The 14,855-nt window shown below is 38.6% G+C and overlaps 1 protein-coding gene across 17 annotated transcripts in view; it reads left to right on the forward strand.

Annotated features, from left to right (window-relative positions):
• Positions 1-14,855, forward strand: part of UBAP2 (ubiquitin associated protein 2) — a 418,367-nt gene that overhangs the window by 328,852 nt on the left and 74,660 nt on the right. For 14 of the 17 annotated variants that reach the window (XM_050987429.1, XM_050987419.1, XM_050987427.1 and 11 more), the window contains 4 exons: positions 3,829-3,968; positions 8,226-8,303; positions 9,852-9,962; positions 13,810-13,963. In XM_050987429.1, coding sequence (XP_050843386.1) covers positions 3,870-3,968; positions 8,226-8,303; positions 9,852-9,962; positions 13,810-13,963 — 442 coding nt within the window. In that variant the 5' untranslated portion in view covers positions 3,829-3,869. Of the gene's footprint in view, positions 1-3,828; positions 3,969-8,225; positions 8,304-9,851; positions 9,963-13,809; positions 13,964-14,010; positions 14,107-14,332; positions 14,458-14,855 lie in introns of those variants that run through there. The other 3 variants (XM_050987425.1, XM_050987431.1, XM_050987430.1) reach the window with 3 other exon arrangements.

Raw genomic sequence — 14,855 nt, forward strand, 5'->3', positions numbered from 1 at the left:
TACTAGTGTATAGAAAGTGATGAAACTCGTACTAGTTTCATTTAATATTTTATATGTTTCTTCAGATACAGCTGTTTTGGTTGCTTATTAGTATTGCAGTGTCTGCAAGGTCAGATATTAACTGCTGATAGGGTATTTTTGCACTGCACCGCATGCTGACATGGAAACTGATGCATCTGCCCACCTGAATATTTTTTAAATCTTTGTAAAATAGATTTTAATTAAGAGTTTTCTTCCTCCCAGTCTCAAATCATATTTCCTCATTTGATCTACAGTTAAAATTAAGTTCATCAGTTTGTGATATCTTGCTCATTACTGTGACAGCAGCCTGCCAAACAGACTTGATGAATATGATGAGTTGGAGAGAATAAGAAGCTGCTTTGTGAGCGAGGAAATGTTCTTGTTCAGCCCCATCTAATTAATTAATAATATCCCACTTATGCTCAAAACTGTTGTCACTGATAATTTGGAGGCAGTGCCTCCCTGCTGCTGTTGCTTCTTACTCTTCAGTAGGTGTGGTTGGGTGTGAAGCCTCAGTCATGTGTCCCTGCTCAGTGCAGTGTCTGCCGTGGAGCACAGCCCTCCAGCTGCTGTGTCTGGACGCTACCAGTAGGCAGTAGGAGCCAACCTAAGAGGAAGTAAAATAACAGTATTTTGAAAATTCTCTTTTTATCAGGCTGCCAGTTGTGCTTTTAAGAAGACTAGATTGTGTCTGATGGATTATAGCATGTCTTTGTTGGCTTGTTGGGGACTGTCAAACTGAGTGTGGGGTTCCACACTTGGCTGAGGCAAGCACAAGTGCATCCTGCTGTCTGTACCTTTGCTGGGCTTTTTTTTTTTTTGTTCTAACCTGCCAAATAGTGCTGCTCGTGTATCGCACAATCAGGAGGATGAAGATCTTCTTTAAAAACCCTGTTAAGCTGTTCAGGTTGTTTGAACTCTGTTCCCACAGCAGCCTGATCTTTCTGTGATATGTCGTCTCCCAGGAGTGTTCCAGCCATTTGTGTGCCTGCCTTTTTTCTTAAAGTATCCTTTTATTCTGAAGAGCAAGTATGGCTTAAGCAGTGGTGGGACAGACACGTGCTAGGAAAAGGAGAAGAAGCATAATATTCTTGAGGAACCATAGATTGCCTGGCTGCCAAAGTGTAGGGTGTATTTCAGCATGTGCTTTGCAAACACACAGAAATTTTTTTAATAAAAGTGTCCTGCTGTCCTGTCTAAAATATGAATCATTATATTTTCAGTAGCTTTGGTGTTATTGAGGGAAATCACACTGAGAGAAATATCAAAATTCCTAGGTACTGTAATAAATATGATGGTAATTCAGAAATTATTAACAAATTGAGACCCAGTGAAGTTACATTTTCTCAACAAATCTTAAGTCACTATGGGTTGATTCTAGACAACCATATATGAAACTATAAGCTTATCTTTCAGAGAAGTTAGTGCTCTCTTGTTTGCTCTATTCAAGGCTTTTTGCATTGCTCATTGTGCTAGTTTGAATTGTGATAATCAGTCTGATCCTTGGAAAAAGAAATACTGAAAAAATTCCAACGAAACAAAAAGCTAACCCAAAGGTCTATTATTAGTCTATATAAATTGAAGTTTTTGGATGTTGTCTGTCCAGTCAGCAAAGCTTATAAAGCAGATTTTAACATAGACAGCTGAAGTAATACTACTGCAGACTCAGCTGAAAATATCCATACGTCTTTAACATATCTATGAATGGCCATGAGCAGATAGTCAGTGATAAATGTTGAATTTGCTGCCCAGAGCATCTCCACATCTACTTTATAATTCCATAGAACATGGTGTCAGTAGTTCAGGTAACTTTTTGTTTTGGCTGTATCTGGCCTTCTTGTCAGACACAATGCTCTGAAGGTCAGTGTGTTCTGGGCCTTAGAACGCAATGCACTTAAACTGCTTTAAGGGACTGTGAGATAGATTGGCTTTGTTCAGTACATTCAAAAAGTTGTAGAAGCACAGTATTCCAATTCAGCTTATAACTGCAGTCAGTTCCTGATCAAGTATATTTCTTATGGAAATATACTTTCCTCCCAGACATTAAAGCATTATTGAATACTTTAGCTAGTACATAAATAAATTCAATGTCGGGGTTCAATTTTGACCAACAAGAATGCATTTCTAAAGGAAAGAAGAGATTTAGGTGATAATGTAATTAATTGTCCTTTTGATTGCAGGTGAAGCTCTGGAGCATCACAAATTGGTATTTAAACTGAAGCATCCCTTTGCAGCTTTAATTGTTGAATGTGCATTACTTGTGACTGCCAGCGATTCAGTTGGGTGTTGAACAGGTCCCAGTCCATTGGAATTGCACTGTGCTCATCTTCCTGAAGAGAGAGGAGACTGAGGTTGTAAACTGCTATTGAGTCCTCATAGCAGTTTACAACTTCATTGTAAGGGGAAGAGGAGGGAGGAGAGGCAGACACTGATCTCCTCTCTGTGGTGACCAGTGACAGGACCTGAGAGAATAGCCTGGAGTTGTGTTACGGGCACTTTTCTTTCCGGTATTATAAAAAAGTTCTTCACCCAGGGGCTGGGCATTGGAACAGGCTCTCCAGGGAAGTGGTCACAGCACCAAGCCTGACAGAGCACAAGAAGTGTTTGGACAATAGTCTTGGGCACATGGTGTGACTTTGGGAATGGTCCTTTGCTGGGTGAGGAATTGGAGTAGATGATCCTGATGAGTTCCTTCCAGTTGAGTTTATTATGTAATTCTATGGTTATTGTGCACTGAGCTCAGTGCTAGGCAGCTGTTGCCCTAGCAAGTTTTGTGTTGAGGCCTACTCCTATAATGCAACTGCAGTAGAAGCACTTTGGTATTTGTTTGCACTTCTCCTTCTGCCCAGGTACACCTCTTGCAAATTATCCTTACTTCCAAAAAATTTCAGTTTTACTTTCTAGCCTTATGGGGACAGAAACCAGGCAGTGTACATGAGCATTCTAACCATTTGAAAGATCTGTTACAGTTGCCATAGCTGCTATAAACCATGCTCATTGATTAGTCCTGTGCTAAATGCTGTACAAATAGGAGGAATAATAATGTCTTGTTTCAAAGTAATTTTAATACTAGAGAACAAATAAGAATGAAAGCTGAGAGCCACAGATGGGGTAACGATGATGTATGGGTGGGATTTGGGGTATTTTTCGAGTTTCTCTCTTGCTATACAACCATGGTATGTTTAAAGCAGGGTGATAGGGTTTTATAACTTGTTTCTGTAAATATGAGGGAGAATAAAACAAAAGTACTGGCTATAAAGGCTGGATTTAAACGTAATCATCATAATTTCTCTTTTAAATGAAAGATGAGAAGTAGAATTGGAATTGGCCATGACCTCCATGAATGTGCAGGAAAAGAAGTTTTGCTAGCAGGGAAAGGAGGAACTATCTAGTTCATTAATACCATTTTTGTGTAGTGTTCTGAGTGGATGTGAGAGTGGTTAAATTCCAGGCATCAGAACTAGACAGCAGGTATTATAGAAGTTTGAGTGATGCAGCTGGAGCTAAAACTTAATCAGAGTAGCCAACAGAAAAGTTTGTATATTAAATAACTAGAAAAAGCTGTGAGATCCAGAAGTACAAATTGACACAGATCCCAGTCAGCTGATAAAAAGGCTTTCTATCCACTGCATTTCCCCTTTTAATGTTAAAAACTGCAGTTAATCCAAAAATAGTGTATAAAAGCTGCTTTCTCATGAGTCTCTGTATAGAATCAGTAGTATAGGCAGGAGTTCAAACTACTGTACTTATGTTATTTGGTTATTGAATCAGTACCCACCTTAACTTGTGCTCTTTTTTTTCTTTCAGATTTTGTATTTTGTACATACATTGTTTTGTATATACTGTATATGATGACTTCGGTGGGCAGTGAACGTACCCGGGGCACTCGGGACAAAATGCAAATTTCAACCACACAGCCAACACAACCACAGAAACAAGTAGTGCAGGTATGTGCTACTGTATCAACTTTTTTGATTTGAAAGTGAGACTGTAAGAATACAAGTTTCTTCTCTGAGTCAGTAAAAGCAGAAAGAAGATGGGGTGAAAATACATTTTGGTTTATTTTCAAAGGCTATGCTTGATTACTTGCATTAATTGCTCTGTAATGCAGGACAGCATTAAGTTATTACTGTATTGTCTCTAAATGAGTTTTGTGTTCTTCATCAATGTCTCCTATCAGTGAGGAATTTGATGCCTGTGTCTGTATATGCCATGGGACAGGGAGAGAGAAACGGCAAGCTTTTCTCACAGCAGCTTGTGAGAGATTTTAGGGAGTTAGAAAGATGTGATAACCTGTTGACCATAAACAACTTGCAAGTGCTATTTTTCCACCTTGTTTTTCCATTTTTCTCAAGAAGAGTGCGTGAGAAAGATGTTTCTGTTTGTTAGCCAATAGAATAGAATCTCTCGTACCACTCTATAAAAACCACACGGTTCTTTTGAATAAAGTTCTTCTTTGCCTTTGCTATGATCCTGCTTCTCGTCTGTTCGTGCCCTGACCTCGGCCTGCGAGTGACACATGTCAGGATTTCTGTCCTGTGACCTCACAGTCCCCAGATCTCCGCTCTTCTATCTGCCCAGCTTTCTGATGTTTGAAGATTTCTGGTCAAGGGAGAAATTTGAATGGGCAGGAGAAGCTTTGTTAGATGCATTTTGTGATCTACAGCATGATTCAGTGTCTCTTCAAGTTACAAAATCCTAAACTTCTTGTGCAAGGACCCTCACCAAGTGAAATGGTCATCCCCTAGCAGACTAAAATTTTCAGTATCTGTTGGATGGATATTAAGTTTCAACCTACTGCCACTGATTCTTGGCAGGGGTAGTTGTGTGTTCGTCTGGGTTACAAAGAGTGCAGAATGTTTCTGCTTCTGTCAACTCACTATTCTCTTGACAGATACCTCTCAGAATTAGTCTGGATTCAAAAACTGTCTCAGTTCTTTGCTGGCAGTGTGTGTAGCACACCACTCTGGAGGTGCTCTACAGAGAAATACTGCCTTCTGTTGTTTTTTGGACTAGTCTTTAATATGGAGACTCTCTTGGTCTGTTTTGCACCGTATTAATCATGTGACCTCAAACCCTTGTCATCTTGATTTGCAGCACTTGGCATAGTGGTAATTCATGCTAATGTGTGGATTTAGAAAGTGACTTTCAACAAATGAGTTGAATTTGGTTCTATTTTAAAACAAGGCTGCAGTAGTATAGTGAGCAGCCTAGCAAAAGTGGTGGCTTCCCCTTTTCCAACATTTTGCAAGACAGCACTGCAGTGGTTTGCCTGGTTGGATTCTCTGGCACAAGGTAGGCATAGGCAAATAGGAGGAAGTCCGGTGAAAAGCTGCAAAGATGGTTGTTAGACTGAAACAGAGGAGAAATGAGGAGTGGCTCAAGGATCTGGGAGTTTTCAGCACACTGACAAGGCAAGTGTGTTCTGTTCAGGTTCCTTATGAAAGGGTATAGGAAAGGTAGAAGCCAGCTTTCCTCAGGGAGCAAGTGGAATAAGCTGGAACACTGGTAATTTCTGCTTTTAAAAGGAAAAAAAAATACCGTAAGTATGGTTATGGTGTATCCCTGGAGGACCTTTCCAAACTAGAGGATTAATTGATTTTAGACATTAGGACCTTTTTCTGCATTTTGTCCTTTTATCCTGCCTTTTGCATAATGGATACTGGTTCGATCACTTCAGTGGAAAAGGTGGTTATTTCATATGTAGCAATTATATTTTAATGCTCCATATATTTTATTGTTGAGATACCAGATGGACCTTTCTGCTTAGTCAGTCTTTGCAGATCAGCAGAAGTCTCTGGATTTACCTGTTTGATTACCAATGATTCATTTTTCTGAATATAGCATAGTGTTTTCCCAAATGGATATTCCACTGTCATATTGATCATAATTTAAATTATGTAACAAATTACATCATGTCTTTATTACATTGCTTCTGGATAATTAATGTGCCATTTTATTGTAAGATGTATGTCTATTACTGTTACTTAATCATGTGTTTTGCATGCTTCTGTTTTCTGGTAGTTTGAAGTTTTTGGTTTAAACATTTCTTCCACTCTTCTGCTGAAAAAGTATTATGTCTTGTAAGGCTGAATAAAGTTCAGGCTGTTTTAAAATACTACTGCTTTCTCAGTCAGACTTAAAACTTAATTATACTTTTGGTTAGGATGCTATAGCATCCATTCTAACAATGACGCCTTCAAAATAAAAAATCACTACATGTTGGAGGAAAGGTCAGAATTCTTGTGACATTGGCCTGATGTTTTTTTAGTCATCTGGCGGGTTTTGTTGTTTTTTTTTTTTCCCTTCCGAATCTTCAATTTCACCTGGGTGTAATCCACTGGCATAAATATGAGTGGTATTGCACATACAAGTTTCTAAGTTCTCTGCTTGCACAGGAAAACTGAAGATGCTGTCACACATTCATAATTCTTTTTAAATTGTAATGTTTTTGTCTTCTGAGGTGGGTTTGAAGAAAACATTTGTTTATGGAAAAAATAAATCTTAGTGGATTCCTGATTTTTGGTAAAATATGCCATCATATCTCTACAAAAGTTATATTGTCTGTATGTTTTTGCTCTGGATATCTTCAAAGAAAATCTCTTCACTTGCTTATAAGTCTCAATGTGCCTGTGGAGGCTGTAATCAGAGTGAGAAAATGGATCAACAAAACTTAAATTCTTGAAGCCAGCAGACATTTTGTTTCTGCTGTCTGCTGAGCTCTCAGCAGTCATCAAGAGCAACCTCCTTTGCTCAGAGCACCACACTGACAGGGCAGCTTCTGTGGAAGGAATACCACGAGAGGTTTCTGTGGAAGGGGAGTTCAAGAGCAGGCCCTCCCCCTGTTATCCAGTGGAGAGACATACGTAGCTGTCAGCATGATAGGCTGAAAAGGTGAAGTAACTCTGAGTGTGCAACTGTTACAAACTCTTATTCTCTTGGAGCACTGTCTGTGAGCACAGATGTCACTTCCCTCAAGGAACTGTGACAGCTGCAGTAACTTTTCAGCAAATAAGCAGCTGGTGGTGTTCATTGGAGTAATTTTTAGACTCTTATCAGCATTTATGCTTGGTGACCTCCTTAAAACTTGATTTGTGGTAAACTCCGAAAGCCAAGCAGTCTGACCCTGATTAGATCTGACCTTGTGAGGCACAGAATTTCATGTGTGTATCCTGTGAAGTGGGATGGAAAAAGGTGAAATTCAGCCAGCTGCCCAGGGTGAATCCTTTCCATCAAAAATTCCAGCAGATGAGCTGATTCCACTCAAGGAAGAAGAACCTCTGTAGGCTCAGCAGCTGCATAGTGGATCCTAGGTCTCTTCACTATCGGTTTTCTCTATATGCAACAGTAGCCTCTTCTCTTTGAGCAGAAGTCAAATGAGGGCCAAGATCTTGTAGTGCACACTGTTTGGTATTTTCTTACAAGTGCAGTTCATAGGCTGGAGATGCCACACTATGAAGTGACATATGTGATGTGACATCTGTGTTAGGGTTGTTTTTCTTTCGGGTTCAGCCGTATTGTGTTTGGATTTTTTGTACTTGACTGCATCTCTTTCAGTCTCTCAGCTTTTGTGCAAGTTGCCAACGTGCATTTTTGTCCAGAAACGTTGCAGAAGCACCAGGTACTTCATTCAAGCAAGTTGCTTTACCAGTTTTCCGAGACCAGTATTTGCTTGTTAAAAAAACTAGTGCAGCTGTTCATGGGCAAAGTCTTGAGACATGACCCAAGTCTTTTAAAATGCTTTGTAAAACTACAGAGTCAGATTGTTGTTGGGAGAGCAGTGGAAGGGGGTAGGAGCAGGGATCATCAGAGATGTGGTTAATTTAGAGATACTATTGCTGGTTTGTTACAATAAAACTCTAAATACGGGAGTAGTAGATCCTAAATAAAAGTGAAATCATTAATGTAGCTAAAATGTAGTCTTACCTGGTCCTTCTGTGTTATTATATTGTGGTCCTGTCAGTACAGTGACCTTTAAGTATGTTTCAAATAGATGAGAATGTGTTGAAATTGCTTCTATCCCAAATAACATTTAAAACTATAAAAGGGAATGGACAAGATATTGATCTCTCCCCCACAGCATCTCTGTCCTTTTTATTTATGTTCTTTCTGAGTACCCGTAGGAAAAAGCAGGGACACTGGGATATACTTCTAAAAAATATTGTTACCTTTTGTATACTTTATTGGACGTTATTTTTTTTCAGGCAACAGCAGAACAGATTCGCCTTGCTCAGATGATCTACGATAAGAATGACGCAGATTTTGAAGATAAAGTGAAACAAGTATGTTTCTTATGGTACAAGTTTTTTTGTCCCACAATAAAATGTTCTAGAGCTGACTTATATTTTGGAGGTAGGGCATCTGTTAATGGGTTAGATGAACATTTTTTCAGAAGGACATGAGTTTAACTAGGAAAAGGTGCTCTACTGCACTGTAAAGTCTTTTTACGAGAAATTTTGTAGGAATACAGCTCTGACGGTGTAGTTTTCAGTGTATTTTCCTTTGTAGAGAAACCCTTGAGCCAAAACTTGTTTGTGCTGATGTCTCTTCCTCAGTTTATCTCTCTAGTATGGTCCTGATGATTAATGATTGTCAGAATAAAGAATGCATTAAGCTTGTCCACAGGTACATGCACATAAGAAAAACGTCACCTGTGTAAGCTGAGTTTGCTAATATCTTGGAAGTTTTACAGGAAAAGTAAAAGTCTAATGATAGCTTAAAGGTAAATCAAGGTGTTATTTTAAAAAGTAACCTTACCTCACAGATCCGTGTATACATAAAAATTATAGAATTACAGTGTATAAATGAAATCTCTCACTTCCTCTACCATGGTGAGTGTTGGGTGTTAGATACTCAAGCTTTCATTACCTAGTTACACCTGAGACCATTAATTCAAACAGTCCTGACAATATGGGTGTCAGTTGTGGCTAGTGGTGATTTTGTCCTGGTGAATACATCACAACTCTTGAAGAACCTAGGACTACACCCAGGAAGGAAGAAATAGCTTGAATGCATAAATGCAGCAAAGGAGCAGATATCTTGGTTTCTTTTAATCTCTAAAACTTCCTCTGAAGCATTGTTAAATGCTTTTTGTGTTCTTGTTACAAACTAGTTCTGTTGCTCTGCAAAAATGAAATTTTGTACTTTGTGAAGCCAAAGGACCCTCATCAATTGTGTTTTGGCCGTGCTGGTGGGAAGGAGATTAATTAAGTTCTGCATATAATATGTTTTATCTTCTGCATATATATTTCTAGCTAATGTAGGTTTTGTTCTTTAGATGAATTTGATGAATGCCCCATGACACACACTCTTCAGGATATACACCATGAGTTCAAGGAACACAATTCAGAGCTAGATCTCCTTAATCAGCTTTGTGACTGGTGAAATGGATCAAGGGAGTTAGTCTGTCTGAAAGATAATGTATTTCTTAGTCTGAATGGTTTTCCAGGTGGATCTGTTCTCTGCCATGTCTTGCTTTGTCTTTTCTCACACTGGGATAAAGAGGGGCAATTTTGGTGGAGAAAGAGGATGATACTGAAACTATTGTTGTCCTTTACACTCAGGTACTGCTGCATCTGGCAGCATTTGCTGCAAGCATACAGAACAGAAAAGGTGTGAAAGAGTACTTCCTTGATTACCGATTAATTTGTGCTTCTTCCTCTCTTGTCTGAATCCCAAGCAGATCTGTACAATGCAGATTACTTTATTCAGGATATTAGTTTACTCTGACACGTTAGCTATGCACTTTGTTGTAATTTGTGGTCCTACTAGATCTTACTTTCTTATGATGGTAATTTAGATATTTTAACATGTCTGACTTTTACTGCCAGCTTATGGAAGTGACGGGGAAAAACCAGGATGAATGCATAGTGGCACTACATGATTGTAATGGGGATGTGAACAGAGCAATCAACATACTGCTGGAAGGAAGTTCAGACACGGTAAGGTTTTATTTCCATGTTAAACTACTCCTTCTGTTTGATGTGATTTTCAGCTTCTAGAAGGACATTGGGAAAATCATGTTTCAGAAATTTTGGATTTCCATGTCTCCATTCAATTTCATTTGGAGAAAATTGAAACTGGGGCAGCTTCTCTACTGCATGCATACCTTGGAGAAGGCTGAATCTGAAAAATGTTGTGTGTATTCAGCTGGTCTGTTGCAGGGTTCCTATGCTATATGTATTTATGTACAGTAGTTTTAACTTTGCAGCAGAACTCAGTGCTTTCTCAGACACAGGCCTGTTTCTTGCTGCAGGTTTTGTAGTTACTGTGTAGACCCTCCTGAGGCCTGAGACCACCACAAAAGTCAATCTTTGTAAACCCAAGGGCAGGCAGGTATTTTAACTTATGAACGTTCTGTAAATGTGGGTTGCCATTATTGAAGTTGGAGGAGGTGTCACCATCTGCAAGTTGCATTGATAATGCCACGTATGGCAGGAAAGGATGCAACAAGTAGTTGCTTCTTTAACTGTGTTGCTCATTTGCATGACTTAACTGAAAAACAGGAGGAAGAGATTAAACTATGTGAATACAACAACAAATCATGTAGCTCAAAAAGTTGCGCAGTGAAATTTTTTATCCCAAAGATACTAAGAAAATATGTTTTACTGCAGTTGAAGTTTTTGCTGGAGAGATTTCTTACAGTCTGTTTTAAAATTAGATTCTATCTCATCCAAGTTGGAAAAGTAACCTGGACTTCCTTTCTTGATGCTGAACACTCAGTATTTCCTGTGGTTTGTCAGGATGTGTACTCTGGTTTATTGTTAATGAGGAAGTTCACCCCTCACACACCCTTAATCTGGTACATACACTATTTTGACTGAGGGGACTTTCTTTTCTATCCCCTTTTAATTTTTATCAGAGTTGAGGTCTTCTAAACACAGAAGTATATGAAATTGACAGTTTGGGAGTAGAGAAGAGCATTTCACTTTAATCTGTCTGGGTAGTGTGCTGTGTTCTCTCATATCATACGTATCATATTTGCAATTTTTTAGTTGAAAGTAGTTTTCTGGTTGATAGAGAATATTAAATCCTTTCTTACTTTAGCAATTTGTTTTAACTGATCATGACATAGAAAAAGCTTTCTGAAATTATTCATCATCTACAAGTGATACTGATATGTTCTGCATTTTTGACAAGTCCTTCTTAACCCACTGCTCTCTATAGAAAAATGCAACTTAAACAAATATAGAGAACTTGAAGTAGTCAAGGAGGAAGGAGTATTTAATTAATGGGTGTGAAAAATTTTATTTTTGAAAGTTTGTGGACCTCCAGTTGGATGGATTGTTCTAAGGCCATTATACTTGAGAACAGTTTAACCATGGATTTGACGTGAAGTTGTAAGCTGAGGTACTACAAATTCTGAATGTATATTTCCAAATCTCTCTTTCTAGTCTCACTCTGCTTAGATACACTTACAGGTTTTTTTAAACTTAATTTGAAAGATGTGTCCATTCAGCTGAAGGAATTCTAAGAGCAAGGAGCGATAGAAAAATATGTATTTATAGTTTATTTGTAACACAGCCAATTTTGTCTTACTCTTTTTTGGGGTTTTTTTTTGGAATTTCAGACTGATCTACAAGCTCTAAGTGTGTGACTTTGTCTCTGTAAAGACTTTCTTTTTGCAGCAGTTTTAGTCTGGCTTGCAGTAGTTAGAGGCTTGCGTATGAGTAGAGAAGGACATGGTTTCTTTGCCTAAGACTTGTATATTCATTTAACTTCTTAAATCCATTTTATGCTCAGCTGTGTTTTTCTTACTAAACCTTTGAAGATAGAACAAAACAGACCTTTCAGATTTTTGTTCTTTCCATGTAAGAACAGGACAATAAGAATTATCTGTTACAGATTTTCTCGAAGGTCAGACCCATTGCTATCATTTGGGTTGCCTCAGGCATTGTCTGCTGAAATTGTAATCAGTTACCTCCCTCAGAAAGAGAGACAGCTCAACTGTTTGAGACAGATCCCTGTGCTCAGAGGTAGCATCATCCTCTATCTTAAACGATAGGCCTGACTTTCTCAAGGCTTTCCTGAAAATTGTATTGTGGGAAAGCATGGAACTGATGCTTTTGTGGTCATCTTTTTACTGATCCCTCGTAAGTTATTTTAAATCTCACTCAGGAGAGGCCGCTTCCTCTTCATCTTTACAGCCTTATCCAGTTTTAGGTGTTTCCTGAAATGGTCAAAGATGTTTTGGCACCAAGCCTATTGGTGAATTAGTGCATTCTGAACTCTACAGGCTTGGTTGTTCAGTTGTCAGTGCAGGTATCTTTCCTCCTGTGAGGTGTGTGAAAGACTAGGAATGTTTCAGTGGAGTTACACCAGCTGTGATAGGTGATGCCTTGTACTTACTGGGTGAAGCAGCTTTCTGCCTCACAGATAAGGTGGTAGTGTTCAAATGTGTTTACTTTTGTACCTCTGATCAGCTCTGGCTGGGCTTCACCAAAGTTGGTTTAGTCTTCTATATTGGAGATAGAACTGCAAAGTTCCATCTCCAATATAGAAGACTATATAGTTCTTTCTCACCAGTGCCATGCCAAAAAATGAGAGAGTAACCAATCTCTTTGTTCTTATTCTCTCAAAGGACACTCTGTAACACTGAGTTTGTAAACTGTTTTGTTACCTGCTTTCTTCCTTGCACTGGCTTCCTAGGCAGCTTGAACTAGCTGGCCATGGCCTGGCTCCTCAGGGCTGCTGAGTTGCTGTTGGTGGAATTGAGACATAAGACAGGACCTGAAATTACTGATAGACAACCTTTTTTGTTTGATGTAGGGGCCTGTCAGACGTCATACTTCAGTGCTTCACAACAATTTGTATGTGCAAGTATTCTGATATTAAATATCTTACGTGAGCTGTAAGGTCCTAAAGGTGGTTACGTACATGTAAACCTCTTTGCCATCTTAATAATTTGCAAATAATACCTTTTCTTTTTCTTACTTGCTTTGTATCTGTGGCTTAATAGACTAACCATGCAATTGCATAATATGAGTTGCTGAGCTATTCTTAGCAAGTGTTTTAGTCATTTTATTTTCAACTCCTACAGATACTCCTGTGGAGCTTATAGCATTCTTGAATTTATTTTGAGAACTGAATTTAAGATTAAAACAGAAACCTGATATTTGGACCTTGGTCCTGTGTCTTGTTTAGACATAGCTTTTCCTGTGTTTTTCTATGCTTGATGGTCTATAGCTGTTAAAGAGTGGATGGTCTGGCTTATCATCAATTCTCCCAAGTTGTTGTTTTGCCATTCTGTCTTCTGGGGCTTAAATTCTAGTGTGCCTGGCTGAAAAGTTTTTCTTTTCTGTTTGGGTTCCCCCCCCACTCCCCGCTCCTTAGGCCAGATACTTAGTCTCATCAATCTTTTGTTCAATGATACTTACAAGGGTTTTTGTTTTCTTTCTTTTTCATTTCCCTGGGAGAAAAAGATAGCTTTGTTCATGTTCCCATGCTAGATTTATGGATGTATTTAAGAGGAAAACTGTTGTTTGCTTTACAGATGTTCTGTGTTACAATAGTATCCAGTCTTCCTTGAGCAAGTAAAAGTCCATTATAGCCAGAAATATTTGGGGTTCTCATATTCCCTAAGACAATCAAACTTGAAAAATGTTTTTTCTCGGGTCTTTGCAAAAATACAGCCTGTCTTTTCGTTTATATTAGTGTAGTTTGCGTATGTGACGTTATGCAGATATCTGGTTTTTTTCCATGAACTGGAGGGGTGTGGGATAGAAAGTGGCATTGAGAGGTGTCTCCTCCTTTTTGACTTTTGTGTCTAATTCTATTCTACCCAAATAGACTTCTTGGGAGACTGTAGGGGGAAAGAAGAAAAGCCTTGGAAAGGAAGGTTCAGAAAACAAAGAGAACAGAGAGAAACGAGGGGACAGAGAAGTGAGTCGTGGACGGGGAAGTTCCAACAGACGGGGAAGAGGAGGCAGCCGTGGACGAGAGTGTACGTATAGGGATTAATTTTTAAAGATTGAGACGCTTTTCTTGCAGCTGGAACTGACTGAGCTCAGAGTGAGTGCTTAATGGAGCAATGTCCGTCCGACTATAGCTCAGCGTTGAAGGGATCATAACTTGTTTGTGCCACAGGTATGCTTGATTTGTCTATGTGACTTGGTTTTGGGATGGTCTGTACTTGTTCAGAGACACTCAGTTTATCATAAGTGTCTGTTCTTGTTTGATGAATTGATCTTGTACAAATTGCTGTTCTTCATGTAAGTTTTAGAATTGACTCTTTGTAAGTCTGCTTGAGAAGAAGTATGTCGCTGCACAGCTGATACACTTTTTTGTTTCTTTTAATGAAAAAATTATCCAGCTTTGACTCCATCTCCTTTTATGAGTGGGAGAACCTGAAGATGTTCTCATCTTCTCATAAGGGGAATGAAAACACTGGGATGATTATTAATCTCTAAATATATTTCTCACATAAATCAACCAAAGGTGAGTTTCTGCAACAGAGAAAATTCATTGTTAGTTAAAACATTGAAAGCTTTGCTACAGTTGCAATAATACATTGTATAAAAGCAAACTGATATTTCTAAGTTAGAGTCACAATAGATCATGATCAGATACATGTTGCTTTTTTTAGCTAAATTTTGTCAGGGCACTCAAAGCTGTGCGCCTTGTCTGTATTGGCTGTTTGCCACACTGATAGATGAGAAAAGAAATCAGAATGGATACAATATGTTTAGCTTTGCACTTATAAGCAGGAAAAACATTTACAATATTAGCCAGCTCATGTTATTCATAATTGGAAGATATTCAACTATTGTGCCAATATAGATGTTGTGAATTTTTGTAGGATAGGGTAATGTCAAGATGAAAAAATTTTAATAAAA

Source organism: Serinus canaria, chromosome Z (genome assembly GCF_022539315.1).
Source record: "Serinus canaria isolate serCan28SL12 chromosome Z, serCan2020, whole genome shotgun sequence".
Lineage (NCBI taxonomy): Eukaryota > Metazoa > Chordata > Aves > Passeriformes > Fringillidae > Serinus > Serinus canaria.